The sequence below is a fragment of the Leucoraja erinacea genome, chromosome 11 (assembly GCF_028641065.1).
Source record: "Leucoraja erinacea ecotype New England chromosome 11, Leri_hhj_1, whole genome shotgun sequence".
Taxonomy (NCBI): Eukaryota; Metazoa; Chordata; class Chondrichthyes; order Rajiformes; family Rajidae; genus Leucoraja; species Leucoraja erinaceus.
Window position 1 is genome coordinate 35,474,429 of NC_073387.1, and position 12,593 is coordinate 35,487,021.

General features: G+C 41.3%; 1 protein-coding gene across 3 annotated transcripts in view; it reads right to left on the reverse strand.

Annotated features, from left to right (window-relative positions):
* Positions 1–12,593, reverse strand: part of htr4 (5-hydroxytryptamine receptor 4) — a 142,757-nt gene that overhangs the window by 7,603 nt on the left and 122,561 nt on the right. The window contains exon 7 of one of the 3 annotated variants that reach the window (XM_055643016.1): positions 6,987–8,668. The exons of the other annotated variants lie outside the window; for them this stretch is intronic. Within the exon in view, the coding sequence (XP_055498991.1) occupies positions 8,548–8,668 (121 nt within the window). The 3' untranslated portion in view covers positions 6,987–8,547. Of the gene's footprint in view, positions 1–6,986; positions 8,669–12,593 lie in introns of those variants that run through there. 3 annotated transcript variants of the gene reach the window in all.

Sequence of the window (12,593 nt, forward strand, 5' to 3'; positions counted from 1 at the left end):
CTAAAGCTGTGTTGTCTTTGGTTTTGAAATGCTAAAGCTGTGTTGCCTTTGGCTTGGAAATGCTAAAGCTGTGATGCCTTTGGTTTGGAAATGCTAAAGCTGTGATGCCTTTGGTTTGGAAATGCTAAAGCTGTGTTGCCTAATTAAAGATGCCTAATTAAAGTTGCCTTGCCTAATTACAGTTGCCATGCTTAATTAAAGTTGCCTTGCCTAATTAAAGTTAGCTTGCCTTCTATATAATTAATAGTCTAATCTTGACCACTTCCTGTTTGCGCTTTATATTGATTTTAGACAAAATGCTACCACGTACGGCTGTGCTTTTTGGCCATCTTACTCAGAGTTCCCCTCCGCTCATCAGGTGCTGAGGATTTTTCACATCAATGAAAAATAAAAGAGTTATTAGTGTTTAAAAAATGTTGAGATTCTCTCTCCTGTCAATCACGCCATGAAGGCCATGCCCCTTCTGGAGGGAGGGGTGGAGGGACTATAAACCCCAGAAGTGTGGGAATAGCTCAGTCTCTGCAAGATGGAGGAGGGAGAGGTCACGACTCGCTGTCTTTAGTGGCCTTGCACCTTGCTTGAAATGGTATGAAACTGCATTTGAATTTGGTGGCCTTGCACCCTGCTTGAAAGGAATTTCAAGGAATAGCCGTGAGTCAACTGCCAGCGCACCAGCCGTGAGTGAGTGAGCTGCCAGCACAACAGGCTTGAGTGACTGAGTCGCCATCCCAAGAATCCATTCGGCTACAATGTCCATATATATATATCCACAATGTCTATATATATAAATAAATACATATATATATATATATATATATATAATCTATATACAGGTGCACAACCTTTTATCTGAAAGCCTTGGGACCAGACACTTGTCGGATTTCGGACATTTTCGGATTTCCGAATGGAAGATTTTTAGCGTAGATTAGGTAGGTAGCGCGGGCGGCTAGAAAAGTCTGGAGCAGCTGCCTCCTCCCCGGTGACCGGGAGAATCATTGTAAATCATTGCATAAATGTTAGTCAGTTAGTTTGTAGGGATTTTATGTGGTGGTGGTGGAGTGGGGGTGAAGGGGGAAACTTTAATTCTTAGTCCCCTACCTGGTCGGCGACTCCCAACCTCGCGGAGCTGGGGGCTCCGTCTGGCCGCGGGCGGCGCCGGTTGGAGCTCCGACCCCGGCAACTCTACCCCTGGCTGCGCGGCTCCAAATCCAGTGCCGCCCGCGGCCGGACGCCCGCAGCCCCAGCTCCGCGAATGTTGGGAGTCGGAGGCCACAAAGCTCCGGAGCTTTCCGCACAGCGACCCGGTAAGGCATTGCCCGCTCCCCGCTGGTATCCCAGCGCTGCGACGCCGCCGACTCCCAACATTCGCGGAGCTGGGGCTGCGGGCGTCCGGCCGCGGGCCGCGCTGGATTTGGAGCGCCTCGCAGCCTGGGGTAGAGTTGCCGGGGTCGGAGCTACAACCGGCGCCGCCCGCAGCCCCACCGGCCACAGCGCTGCGGAGCTTACTGCACGGCGACCCAGTAAGGCATTGACCGCTCCCCGCCGCTCCGACCAGGTAGGGGACTAAGAATTAAAGTTTACCCCTTCACCCCCTCTTTACACCAAAGCCCTCCAAACTAACTGACTAACATTTAAGCAATGATTTACAGATGTTTAAGCGTCTCCCCGGTCTCCGGGGAGGAGGCAGCCGCTACAGTAGTACAGACCTGAGTTGACCGTGGGTCGTTTCAGGTCAAGTTTGGCGCCAAACGCGAGCTATGGTGCGCAGACGACATCCTGGAAAAAATGGCCGGTTTTCGGAGTTTTTCGGTTTCCGGAACTCCGGATAAAAGGTTGTGCACCTGTATATATATACAAAACATCAATATCTTCTACGTATTTATAGGACTCAGTACTTTGGACAAGGAGCTTTATAAAAGAGCAGGGGGAAAAATCGGAGCTATTTGAGACAACTTCTTTTCAAATGTGCCTTTGGTTGCTGATGTTGTTGGACTCCCATTGATATCCTGACAGGGCCAAGGAAATACTGGCAGTACAAGGCATGGGGAATTGGCATGTTTGAATTATTAAAGCCTTGTCCAAATCCAAACTGCAACATATCTTTCAGGCTAAAAATGAAGTTTTGGCATTTATTTCCATTCGGACAAGTAACTGCGTCTGATGGACAAGCAAAGTATGTGAATGCTACAGCAGGGTTTCAACAACACAGCATGGAATTATCAGAAACTGGAGTCACATGGTGCTTTGTGCAAATATATATTTTTATATTTTTAAAAAGGTTGAATTCGTGAACCAAAGAAGGATAAAAATGACAAATAAATACTAAAAACATTGATAATGATTAAATTCAGTCAACCAGTCCAGATGCAACAATCTTGATTGCTGAGGGAAGTAAGGGAAGAAATATTGGAATCCTTGGCCAAAATCTTTTATTGTTCCATAAACATTGGGATTGTGCCTGAGGATTGGAGGAATGATAACATTACATTTCTGTTTTTTTGTAATATGGGGAATGAAATATCTTACAATGATGGTCTAGAGAATGCAGCATCAGTGTGGGGCAACTTTTAAGTGGCACATAGCAAAAAATGGAAGGCAATAAAAGAAAGTAAGTGTGCATTTAATAAAGGAAAATTGTACACAATTAATTTGATGGAGTTCTATGAAGTAACGGAATGGATTTTTGAAACTGCAGTTTCAAATTTAGACTCTAAAAAATTTGGTTAAGTACCTTAATAATTAGCAAACTGAAGGCATTAGGAATAAAGAATGAATCATATGAAATTGGTTAAGGTACAGAAAGCAGAGTCTTTTGGTGAATGGCCATTTTATAAATTGGAGGAAAGTGTGCAGAGCTGTGTCCAAGAAAATGTTGTTGGAATCATAGCTTTTGTTACTGTCCTGGACATGTGCACGTACTGAGGATAAAACTTCAAAGAATGGAAATTGAACAGCAAGGTGCTTTGTAACAGTCTAAAGGAGGATATGGACAGCTAGACAAGTGGAAGATGAGATTTGATGATAAAAGATGATTCATTTTGCAGCAAGAACAAGTAAGGAAAAACAATAGAAACTAAACAGTACAATTTTAAAATGGGGGCATATCCATGGTGAACAGGACATAGCATTTAAATACACAAGTCTTTGAAGGTTGCAAGACAAGTTGGGACTGATGAATGGCTTTCATGATTCTCTGCTTTGAAAGCAAGGCATAGATTACAAAATCACTGTTATCTCTATGAAATAATATTCTGGTTCCAACTGGAAAACTATGTTCAACTCCAGACCTTATATTTAAAAAGATGTTGAAGTGTTACCCACAGGGATAAAAAAAAACTATTGCTACTTGAAGATATGCAAGAATCTGAGGTTGTTGTGCTTTGAGTAGAGAAGTTAAAAGTTGACAAGATTTGATTTTAGGAAATTAATTGTTTCCAATGCTAGTATAATGTTTTATGTGGTTTATGTAACACAGAACTTTGTGCTTTATTTTATTCCAATTACCTTAACTAAACACCATGAAGAGAAATATTTACACAGCAAATGCCTGTTCCCTTTTTATTCTGAAATGATTGTAGAAACAGATTCAATACTAAATTTCAACTGGAAACCAAATACCTGCAGCGATAGATTTTATAAAACTTTCGGGAAGAACTCGGGAATCTATCTAATACGATAATTCTTTCAAGGAGCCTGAAAACGGGCATACATTTCTGAGTGGATTTCTCCTGTGATGTATCATTTTACAAAATGCTATTGTATGACCAATAAATGTTGAGTCATAACATATAACAGGCTCAGTTGGATGGATTTTTAAACCGTTTGATGGAATTTTGATGGTTAAATGAATAACAGGTTACTAGGTGCTAAACAGGAAAGTTGATTAGAGGCCAACAGTCAGATATGCACGTTGAATATTGAAGTAAGCGTGCAGGACGATGTTTTTAGTTCTGGCATCATTGGTAGTACCGTCAAGTTTTTGTTTTCTGAGGACTTGTCCAAAGGTCAGTCTTACGACACTAAAAGAACAATAGACTAAAACATACATTTCTAATGACTTGTCATGTTTAATCAATGAATAACGGTGATGCATATGCTCATGTGCACTTCAAATGTATGCAGTACCAGGGAATATGCTCTGAGAATTTAATGTGTTTTTTTTAGATATTTTAAGGGTAATCGACTGCATTCAACTTGGTGAGGAGATGAATTTGCACATGCCAGAGGACCCTGAAGGAAAAGGCATTGAAAACGTCATTACCCCAGACAAGAAAATGCAGACTATATGCTTCTACCTCTGGTGCTTCAAGGAGCAATATCTATCGCCATATTCAGATAGAGCTCCAGCCATTAACCCACGCCTCGACTGCTTTGCCTGAATTTCTTATCCTCTGGATCATTTCGGACCTTGAGTGATCCATGCTATCTTTTACATTTCAATTTATTATTGAAGTCATGGAAACTCTTCCACGACTTGCCCTTTTCCTTGAGGAAACTCTATCAAGGATGCCGATTTGTGAGATCTGCAGGCCTCCCAAAAGTACATGTAATCCTGGAAATCAGCATAAAATGCAAGGTATATTGCTTCCTGAACATCCAACTGTGTGCCACAATGAGATGAAATTTCCCCTGGTTAATCCCATGTTTTGTGGAGCTTGTATGACTTTATTTTTAAGCTGTAGCCGTGCATAAAAGCCAAGTCAGAAGATTGTGACGAGGTAAGGTTTCTCTGGATGTGTTTGATTGACTTTAGATCAGCATAGAAACAAGTCTCATGACCTACCGAGTCCACGCCGAACATCGATCACCCATTCACTCTAGTTCTATGTTATCCCACTTGCTCATCCACTCCCTGCATGCTAGTGGCAATTTACAGAGGCTAGTTAATCTACAAATTCACATGTCTTTGGGATGTGGGTAGAAACCAGAGCACCTGGAGGAAACATATGTGGTCACAGGGAGAATGTGAAAACTCAACACAGACAGTGCCCAAGATAGGATCAAATCAGGGTCTCTGGCGCTGTGAGGCACCAGCTCTACTAACTGTACCACTGTGCTACAGTTGTTAGGGTGTATCTCAGGAATTGACAATGGCTATTCTCCAGACAGGCAGCGAGGCAATAATGGCAAAGCTACTACTTTGCTTTTGGGATTTTCAGGTCCATGGTGACACTCCAGTATCTACTTGAGAGCATTTCTATCAAATACAGTGGATATCGCCTCCATTTGATTATCCATTTCGAAAGTACTTTGGATGAATACCCTATGATGTAGCATCTAACAGGCATGGACATCTAGTTTCAATGGCTACATTTGCAATTCTCCATGGTTGTGCAAGTAACATTACAATCCACATCACTGTTCCGCAATCCATTTCCGCATCAAGGGGGTACATGGCATAATCAACAAGATAATGTGACAAGGGAGTGATGGCCAATGTCTTGTTGATTTGAAAATATTAACTGCAAATTCACCACCTCCATCACTGAGGATAACTGTAGAGTACAAGTCCTGTCAGCAAATAGAAGCAGACCAAATGGACCAGACTATAGAAGCATTGCTTTCACCACAAAGGTTTCAAGGATAGGATCTGCAAGAAGATCAGCATCAGCGTACTTGGTTTTCTGCTCACTCCAGGAAGCAACTATTTTCATTATGGTGGACTACCACAGTCCCACCAGCTACCCTTTTGAATTTGGCTGGGTCATTGCAGTCAACCATTTACATCACATTTTCTCTAAGCACCTTAATGCTAGAATGAAGTCAATGTCCTGTAGAAAATTGAGAACAGTCACAATTAAAGACGTATACTATTAAAAACATTAAATTGACAACTCATCATCTAGGTTCATGGGATAACACAAACAGGACTAAATAATGAAGCTTTCAAGGAGGAAGTTCTGTTGTGTGTGAAAACTCTATGCCCGTGCAATGCTTTAACAGTTAATGCTATCTTTGCTCCTGCCTAAGCAAAGCTGCAGTTGTGAAAGGGGAATTATGGCTAATGTCTGATTTAGGCTGATAAAACCAAGGAGTGGGACAGACATTGATGGATGGATAGAAATGTTGTAGACATTGAGCTATTGCTCAGAATATGCTCTCGACAGGCTGAGAATCAGGTTCTGCTGTCAGATAAGGATCCATTGCCAATTTACTCATCATTGCAGCAGAATGTGTTTTATCCCTAGATTGGCAAAAAAAAATTACCATTGTAGAATGTGGCAGATGTGTGTTTGTTTGTGTTGTGTCAGATGGAAGATATGGTTACAGCATTAACCATGAGTAGATAAATTACGTTTCTGATTCAGCAGTAACTCATTCTGGACACTTAAGTCTCTTAATACCTTCCAATGTCATCGCAAATCTGCTTGAGATATGGGGTGGCTGGTGATGGGGAATGTGTTTTGGCATCACAGGAGTAAATCACCTCAACACCTCATCAATGAGAATATTTACATCACTATCTAAAAATCTGAGAGCTCACTCCCTTAGTGGCACCCTGTACATTTATAGCTGCGTTGAACATTTTGCAATGTACTACCTTCAGTAGTAGTATTCTTGTGTGGTCAGACCCTCTTTAAGAGAGAGAGATCTGATCATTAATTTGAGGCAGTATCAGCTACACCGGTGCGGGGTGTTATTAGACAGCAAGCACATAACTTTCACCAACAGAGAAATCATTGTGCTATGCATTTTAAGTGTGGTTGCTGTTGTGTGAAGAGTGCAATATAAAATCTCACTCCAGCAGGATTAGGAGAGATGCCACATTTACTCATGTACTTAAGAGCAGAAAATCTTCTAGTGCATGGACTGGTAACTTTCAATTAATTTAAACATTAAAACACCCTGCAAATATCATAAATACTTCCATATTATAGGAAAGATAATTTTGATAATGATATATATAATATAATTTTAATAGCTATTAATCTTGGTGATTTAAGTAAAATAATATAATACTCAAATTACTTTTAGACAACGTTTTTTAACATTCTTGGAAAAATAAATGGGTCAATTTGCATTATGGTGGCAACAGTATGAAATCATTAAAAGTAACTGCGTTAATAAGGTTTCAAACAACAATTCCAGAGATTAAATTGTGCTTATAGTGCAGTTTACTCTTTGACGTTATTGCGGTGAATGAATTGGTTACAGGTCTCAATGCTGCATGACACACCAAAATTGTTTCCTTATTGCAGACTTTAAAAGTAAAAGGATCACTCGACAGTTCTTACGTCATTAAAGCAAGATGTCTAACTTTTATCTTGCACTGTATCATAATTAAATTAATTACTGGTTTTGACTCAGTTGCATCTATCCATTGGATTGAATAAAATCCCCAAGTTCATTTGAGGAGGTGTTCTTGGGGTTTTATTTCCTTCTTTGGTTCTAAGAATCAGTGACCAATGTTAGTTTGAAACTGTAATAAAAACTTTTCTGTATACATTCATACCTGGTTGGGAGTTGTAAGCCTTGTCATAACTGCTAGCAATAGCTGAACATTCAGTTTTGTGTCTATTGAAGTGAATGGAACTGCATTTCAGAAGCAGGGTAGAGTATGCATTCACAAACAAAACTCATTCACTTTTGATGCTGCACACGTAATTTATAGCCAACTCATTTTAGTTCTGATTTTAACCTGAGTAGCTTTGGGGATGGTGAGATGGGAGTTTATCAGAACTAACTTAATTTCCTGGCACAATTTGGCATGTTGCACTGAACGTTATTCACGTTATTCCCTTTATCATATGTTTGTACACTGTGGATGGCTCGATTGTACTCAAGTATTGTATGATGACTGGTTAGCATGCACCAAAATATTTTCACTGTACCTCGATACACATGACAATAAACCTAACTCAATTTGAATTGTTTTTATTTAATCCTATTTAAACACTTTTGAAATACAGATTCTAACACAAAGAGGGGATGATCCATGATGACACTAATTCTGGCTAGAATGGACTTTCCAAACAAATCTAGTATTGAAAAGGAAGGCTAGTGCATTGGAAACATCAGGATTCATTGCGGAAATTAGAAGATAGCTCCTGCTTTTCCAAGTGCACTGGAGATTCCCATGGTGATGATAGAAATTCATCTTGTCATCTTCAGGCCACAGTAGTGCTTTCCATTGGGTTTGACTTATGAATTTGTCAATCTTTTCACTAAAATTGTGGTTCAGTGTAGGGTAACAACTCTGATTCCGGTCTCTCCAAAAAAGATCGACTTTTTAAGAATTTTTTTTTTTTTTACTAAATTGAAATGGTCCAGGGCAGGAATTCTGCATGAAGTTTCAATGCAATGTTTAAAATTCATCTATTCCATGGGCATCCAGATTGGTCTGGATTAAAATGGGTTTTTTTTTAAATCATATTTAGAAAATTAACTTCAGATACAACCATTAAAAACAGCACTCAACAAGTGACTTTACCTCCACTATAGCACATTCCTCAAATTTTCTGCATTTGCCCATGAGCTACAAAACTGCCTACTCTTATCTTTTTCTCTTTGCTGGAAGATCTTTTGATTTCAGCTTCAGCCTGGCTTTTATGTCTGCTTCTTTGGAAACCCCTTCCAATCATCTGGTCCTCCCAGCACGGCATCTTCTGGCATGTGCTCCCATTCTTCATTATCTTTGACGTCTTCCAGCTTGATATTCCATGAGTCACTGCACATATAATAAGCAAAAGGACATTCCTTTGGAGCTCAAGTTCGAAACTTCAAAGTGTGGAATTACACCCCTCATTAATGTTTTTCTGTACTCCCGAGTTTATGAACGTTTAGAGTTACATGAAACTTTAAATCACCTTATGCAAACCACATATTATCGATTTATGTTTAAATCTAAAATATGTGACGTGGATTGTCTGTATTCTTTTCCAGCTTCATATATACAACATTTTTTGTTCAAAACAAGGAAGTGGGTCAGCTGCAGTTAATTATCATTTGCATTATTTACAAAAGGAACCATCTGGAACCACCTTTCCAGAGATGTGATTGTTTTCCGGATGGTATCACCGGTCACTCTATGGCCTAACATCATGGAGCTGGCGGCCTTGCTCAAGACTGACTGAGCCTCACCGTGGGGCTGTGGACTTACCATCAGAGCCTGCAATCCCTTGCCTGGGATCGACGCTCCAACTGCGGCCTGCGGATTTCAACATCGAGGAGCTCGCAGTCTTGGGTAGAGACTGATGTTGGGAAGCTCCGAAGTCACAAGAGGTACAACCAGCCCCGACCCGTGGTCTGATCATCCGGCGTGGGGGAGCTGAGACCCCCCCTGATGCGGGAGCTTGATCACCCTGACGCGGATGGCCCGACTGCCGGCCATGGGAGCCAAGAACATCTGGTCAATGGAAGGCTCGAGGCCCTCGACAAAGAAGGGAAGAGATTGAATTTTCATTTCACCTTCCATCGCAGTGAGGAATGTGGAGGAGTCACTGTGGTGGATGTTTATGTCAAAATGTATTTTGTGTGTTTTGTTGCTTTTTATTGGTATGACTATGACAAATCAAATTCCTTGTATGTTGCAAAACATACTTGGCTAATAAAGTATGATTATGATTATTATGATCTGATGCATTTATTCGCTTTCCATTTTTTAATTGCCTCTCTCCTCCTTGACCTTCTGTATCAGCCCTACAAGAATTATTCTTTATTACTTTCAACAGTTGCAAATGTAACTTTCCTATTCCTGTGATCCATGGGCATTGTTTCTTCCTACATTATCACAGTCCGTCGCTGGCAATCTTTATTGTTTCTCATAATTTTTGCTGAATTATCAAGTGGTCCAAAGTATTCACTTCTTAAAACTTCCAAACTGCTTTTATGTTCCCTCATGAATTGGTACAGATACCATGTCTCCTCATAAACAAAAAACAAAAAATTGCTGGAAACACCCTCAAAGAGAAACCATGCTAAAGATTTGTCAAAGACCCTACATTATGGGTTGCAAAATGGACAAGAGATAAAGCAAGAATAGATGAGCTTTTTGCAAGTAGCAGTCAGTAATTAGTTAATTTGTTGGGGTGAGGGTTGGCAGGAATCAGTGCCTGGATCTTAGTTATGCACAATATATCACAAAGATTTGGAAATAAATATAACAACTTCACATTTACAGCTGCAGGAGGGAATTGAGAGTGATGAGGAGATTGCAGATGAGGCTTCCTGGTGAGTTGGATGTGGGTAAGTAAGCAAATGGATGCCACAGGCCTATATTTCCAAAATTCTTAAGGGGTTGGACAGGCTAGATGCAGGAAGATTGTTTCCGATGTTGGGGAAGTCCAGGACAAGGGGTCACAGCTTAAGGATAAGGGGGAAATCCTTTAAAACCGAGATGAGGAGAACTTTTTTCACACAGAGAGTGGTGAATCTCTGGAACTCTCTGCCACAGAGGGTAGTTGAGGCCAGTTCATTGGCTATATTTAAGAGGGAGTTAGATGTGGCCCTTGTGGCCAAGGGGATCAGAGGGTATGGAGAAAAGGCAGGTACGGGATACTGAGTTGGATGATCAGCCATGATCATATTAAATGGCGGTGCAGGCTCGAAGGGCCGAATGGCCTACTCCTGCACCTAATTTCTATGTTTCTATGTTTCTATTTCCAGAATGTTGAAGATTGAGAGGGGCTCTCACAGAAAAATATAAAATTCTGACAGGACTCGATCGAAGGAGGGCACAGACTTGGAATAAGGATCAAGATCAGGAGAAATGCGTTCACCATAAGGCCGGTGAACTTATGGAATTCCCTACCACAGAAGGCCAAGCCAGGTTAGGTATGTTCAAGAGGAATTAGTGTTTCTATGGAGAAGGAAGGAATGGTATACTGAGATGGATGATTACTTATGACCATGTTGATGGGTGGAGCAATCCCAAAGGGGTAAATAGCCAGCTCTTGCTCCAATTTTCCATGTTTCCATTTTTCCATCGATGTTGCCTGAGTTGTTGAGTGTTTCCATTAATTTCAAATTTTATCTTGTACTGCCATCATCTGCATTTAATTTTCTTTTTCTAAATTCTCCTTCTAAAGGGCCTGTCCCACTTTCACGACCTTATTCACGACCTTTTTTACTCGTGGACGTTTTTCATCATGTTAGAAAAACGCCCCGACCTACTTGATGCCACGAGTACCTATGACTAGCATCGCGACCTGCTACGCCCTACCTACGACCTCCTACAACCTTGTGACGACCATGCTGCGAGTATGAGTCAAGAACAAACTCAGCAGAGGTTTGGAATTAAATCGTGAAAGTGGACAGGCCCTTAAGCATGCATTACATTTCTATGTATCTCAAATTACTGGGATCTGCTTCTATGTTCAGGCTATCTGCGCCCTGCCTGCATCTTCAATAGACTCAGAAACAGTCTGACAAAACCACTTCCATTTCCCCCCCCTTAATAGTCAGATATGACTTGGAGCACATGAAACAAATTACAGAAATGTTGACATTTATTCTTGTAATACTTTAAAACTTTAACTGGCTAAATCTTTTTTTCAAATAGTGAGATAGTAAATAACTTAACCGGCTAAGACCTCTAACATGATATGCAGAGTGACAATATTTTACATGAAGCTTCTATTAAAACAGTTAAAACAGCCTTCCACGATCGCTTTTCCTTATTATCTATCCATTCCATCACTGAGAAAGTCATTAGTTCCAGCATTGCGAGTCCCCTGGCAATTGTGATTAAATCAAAGCAGCTCTCAGACTATTGGTGATTATTAGACCCAGTGTTACTGGCACAAATGTGAGTACAAACAAACCAAGGATGTGTGGCATTAAAGATGAGGGGCTCCAAGTGCAGCTGAAACAACAGGGGTCCCGCCAGCCCCTCTCTGCCATATTTCTAGCATAAGAAGCATAATCCTGTCCTGTATGTGAAGGCCAAGTAGTAACCCCAATGGTATCAGAATTCCCCAACTGATAACAGACTCCTGAATCAATCATGTCTTTCTTAAAGCCTTCCTGGAGCAGTAGCCATCTATTCTTAGCTCTACCTCATTCATTTATTCCACTAAAGTACTTTAATATATTTTCCTGCTACTTCAGCCTACTCGATGGTCTTTGCACTATTCTACCATATTGTATTCATTGTATTTTTTTGTCACATCTCATCATTGTCATGTACATTGCGTACACTCGAGTTTCATGCGAACAAGGCATTGCATGATGTATGTGAGAATAAACCATCTGGATCTGACATTCCTACCAGCAAAAGATCAGAAGAAATTAATCAAAATCTGTAATCATAGCCTATTTTATATCGAAGTCACGTGTGACTACGTGAAGAGCCCGCCAGCCGCATGCGCGTCAATACGTCGACGCATGGTGTGCGAGTCGGAGCAGTTCGGAGCTGCTCCGGCAGGTAAGTTAATTTTGTTTTCAGCGGGTTGCTGGGGGCTCCGAACGGGAGCAGGTGCAGCGGGCGCGGAGTAGCTGACGGGCACAGCCTGTGCGGCAGCCGCTGTTGGACTCCGAACGGGAGCAGGCGGCCGAATTTGGAGGCCACCGTGGAGGCTCCATAGGAGCTCGGATTCGATATTGCGGCTGCCGGCATTGGAGCTCCGAACGGGAGCAGGCGGCCGGATTTGAGG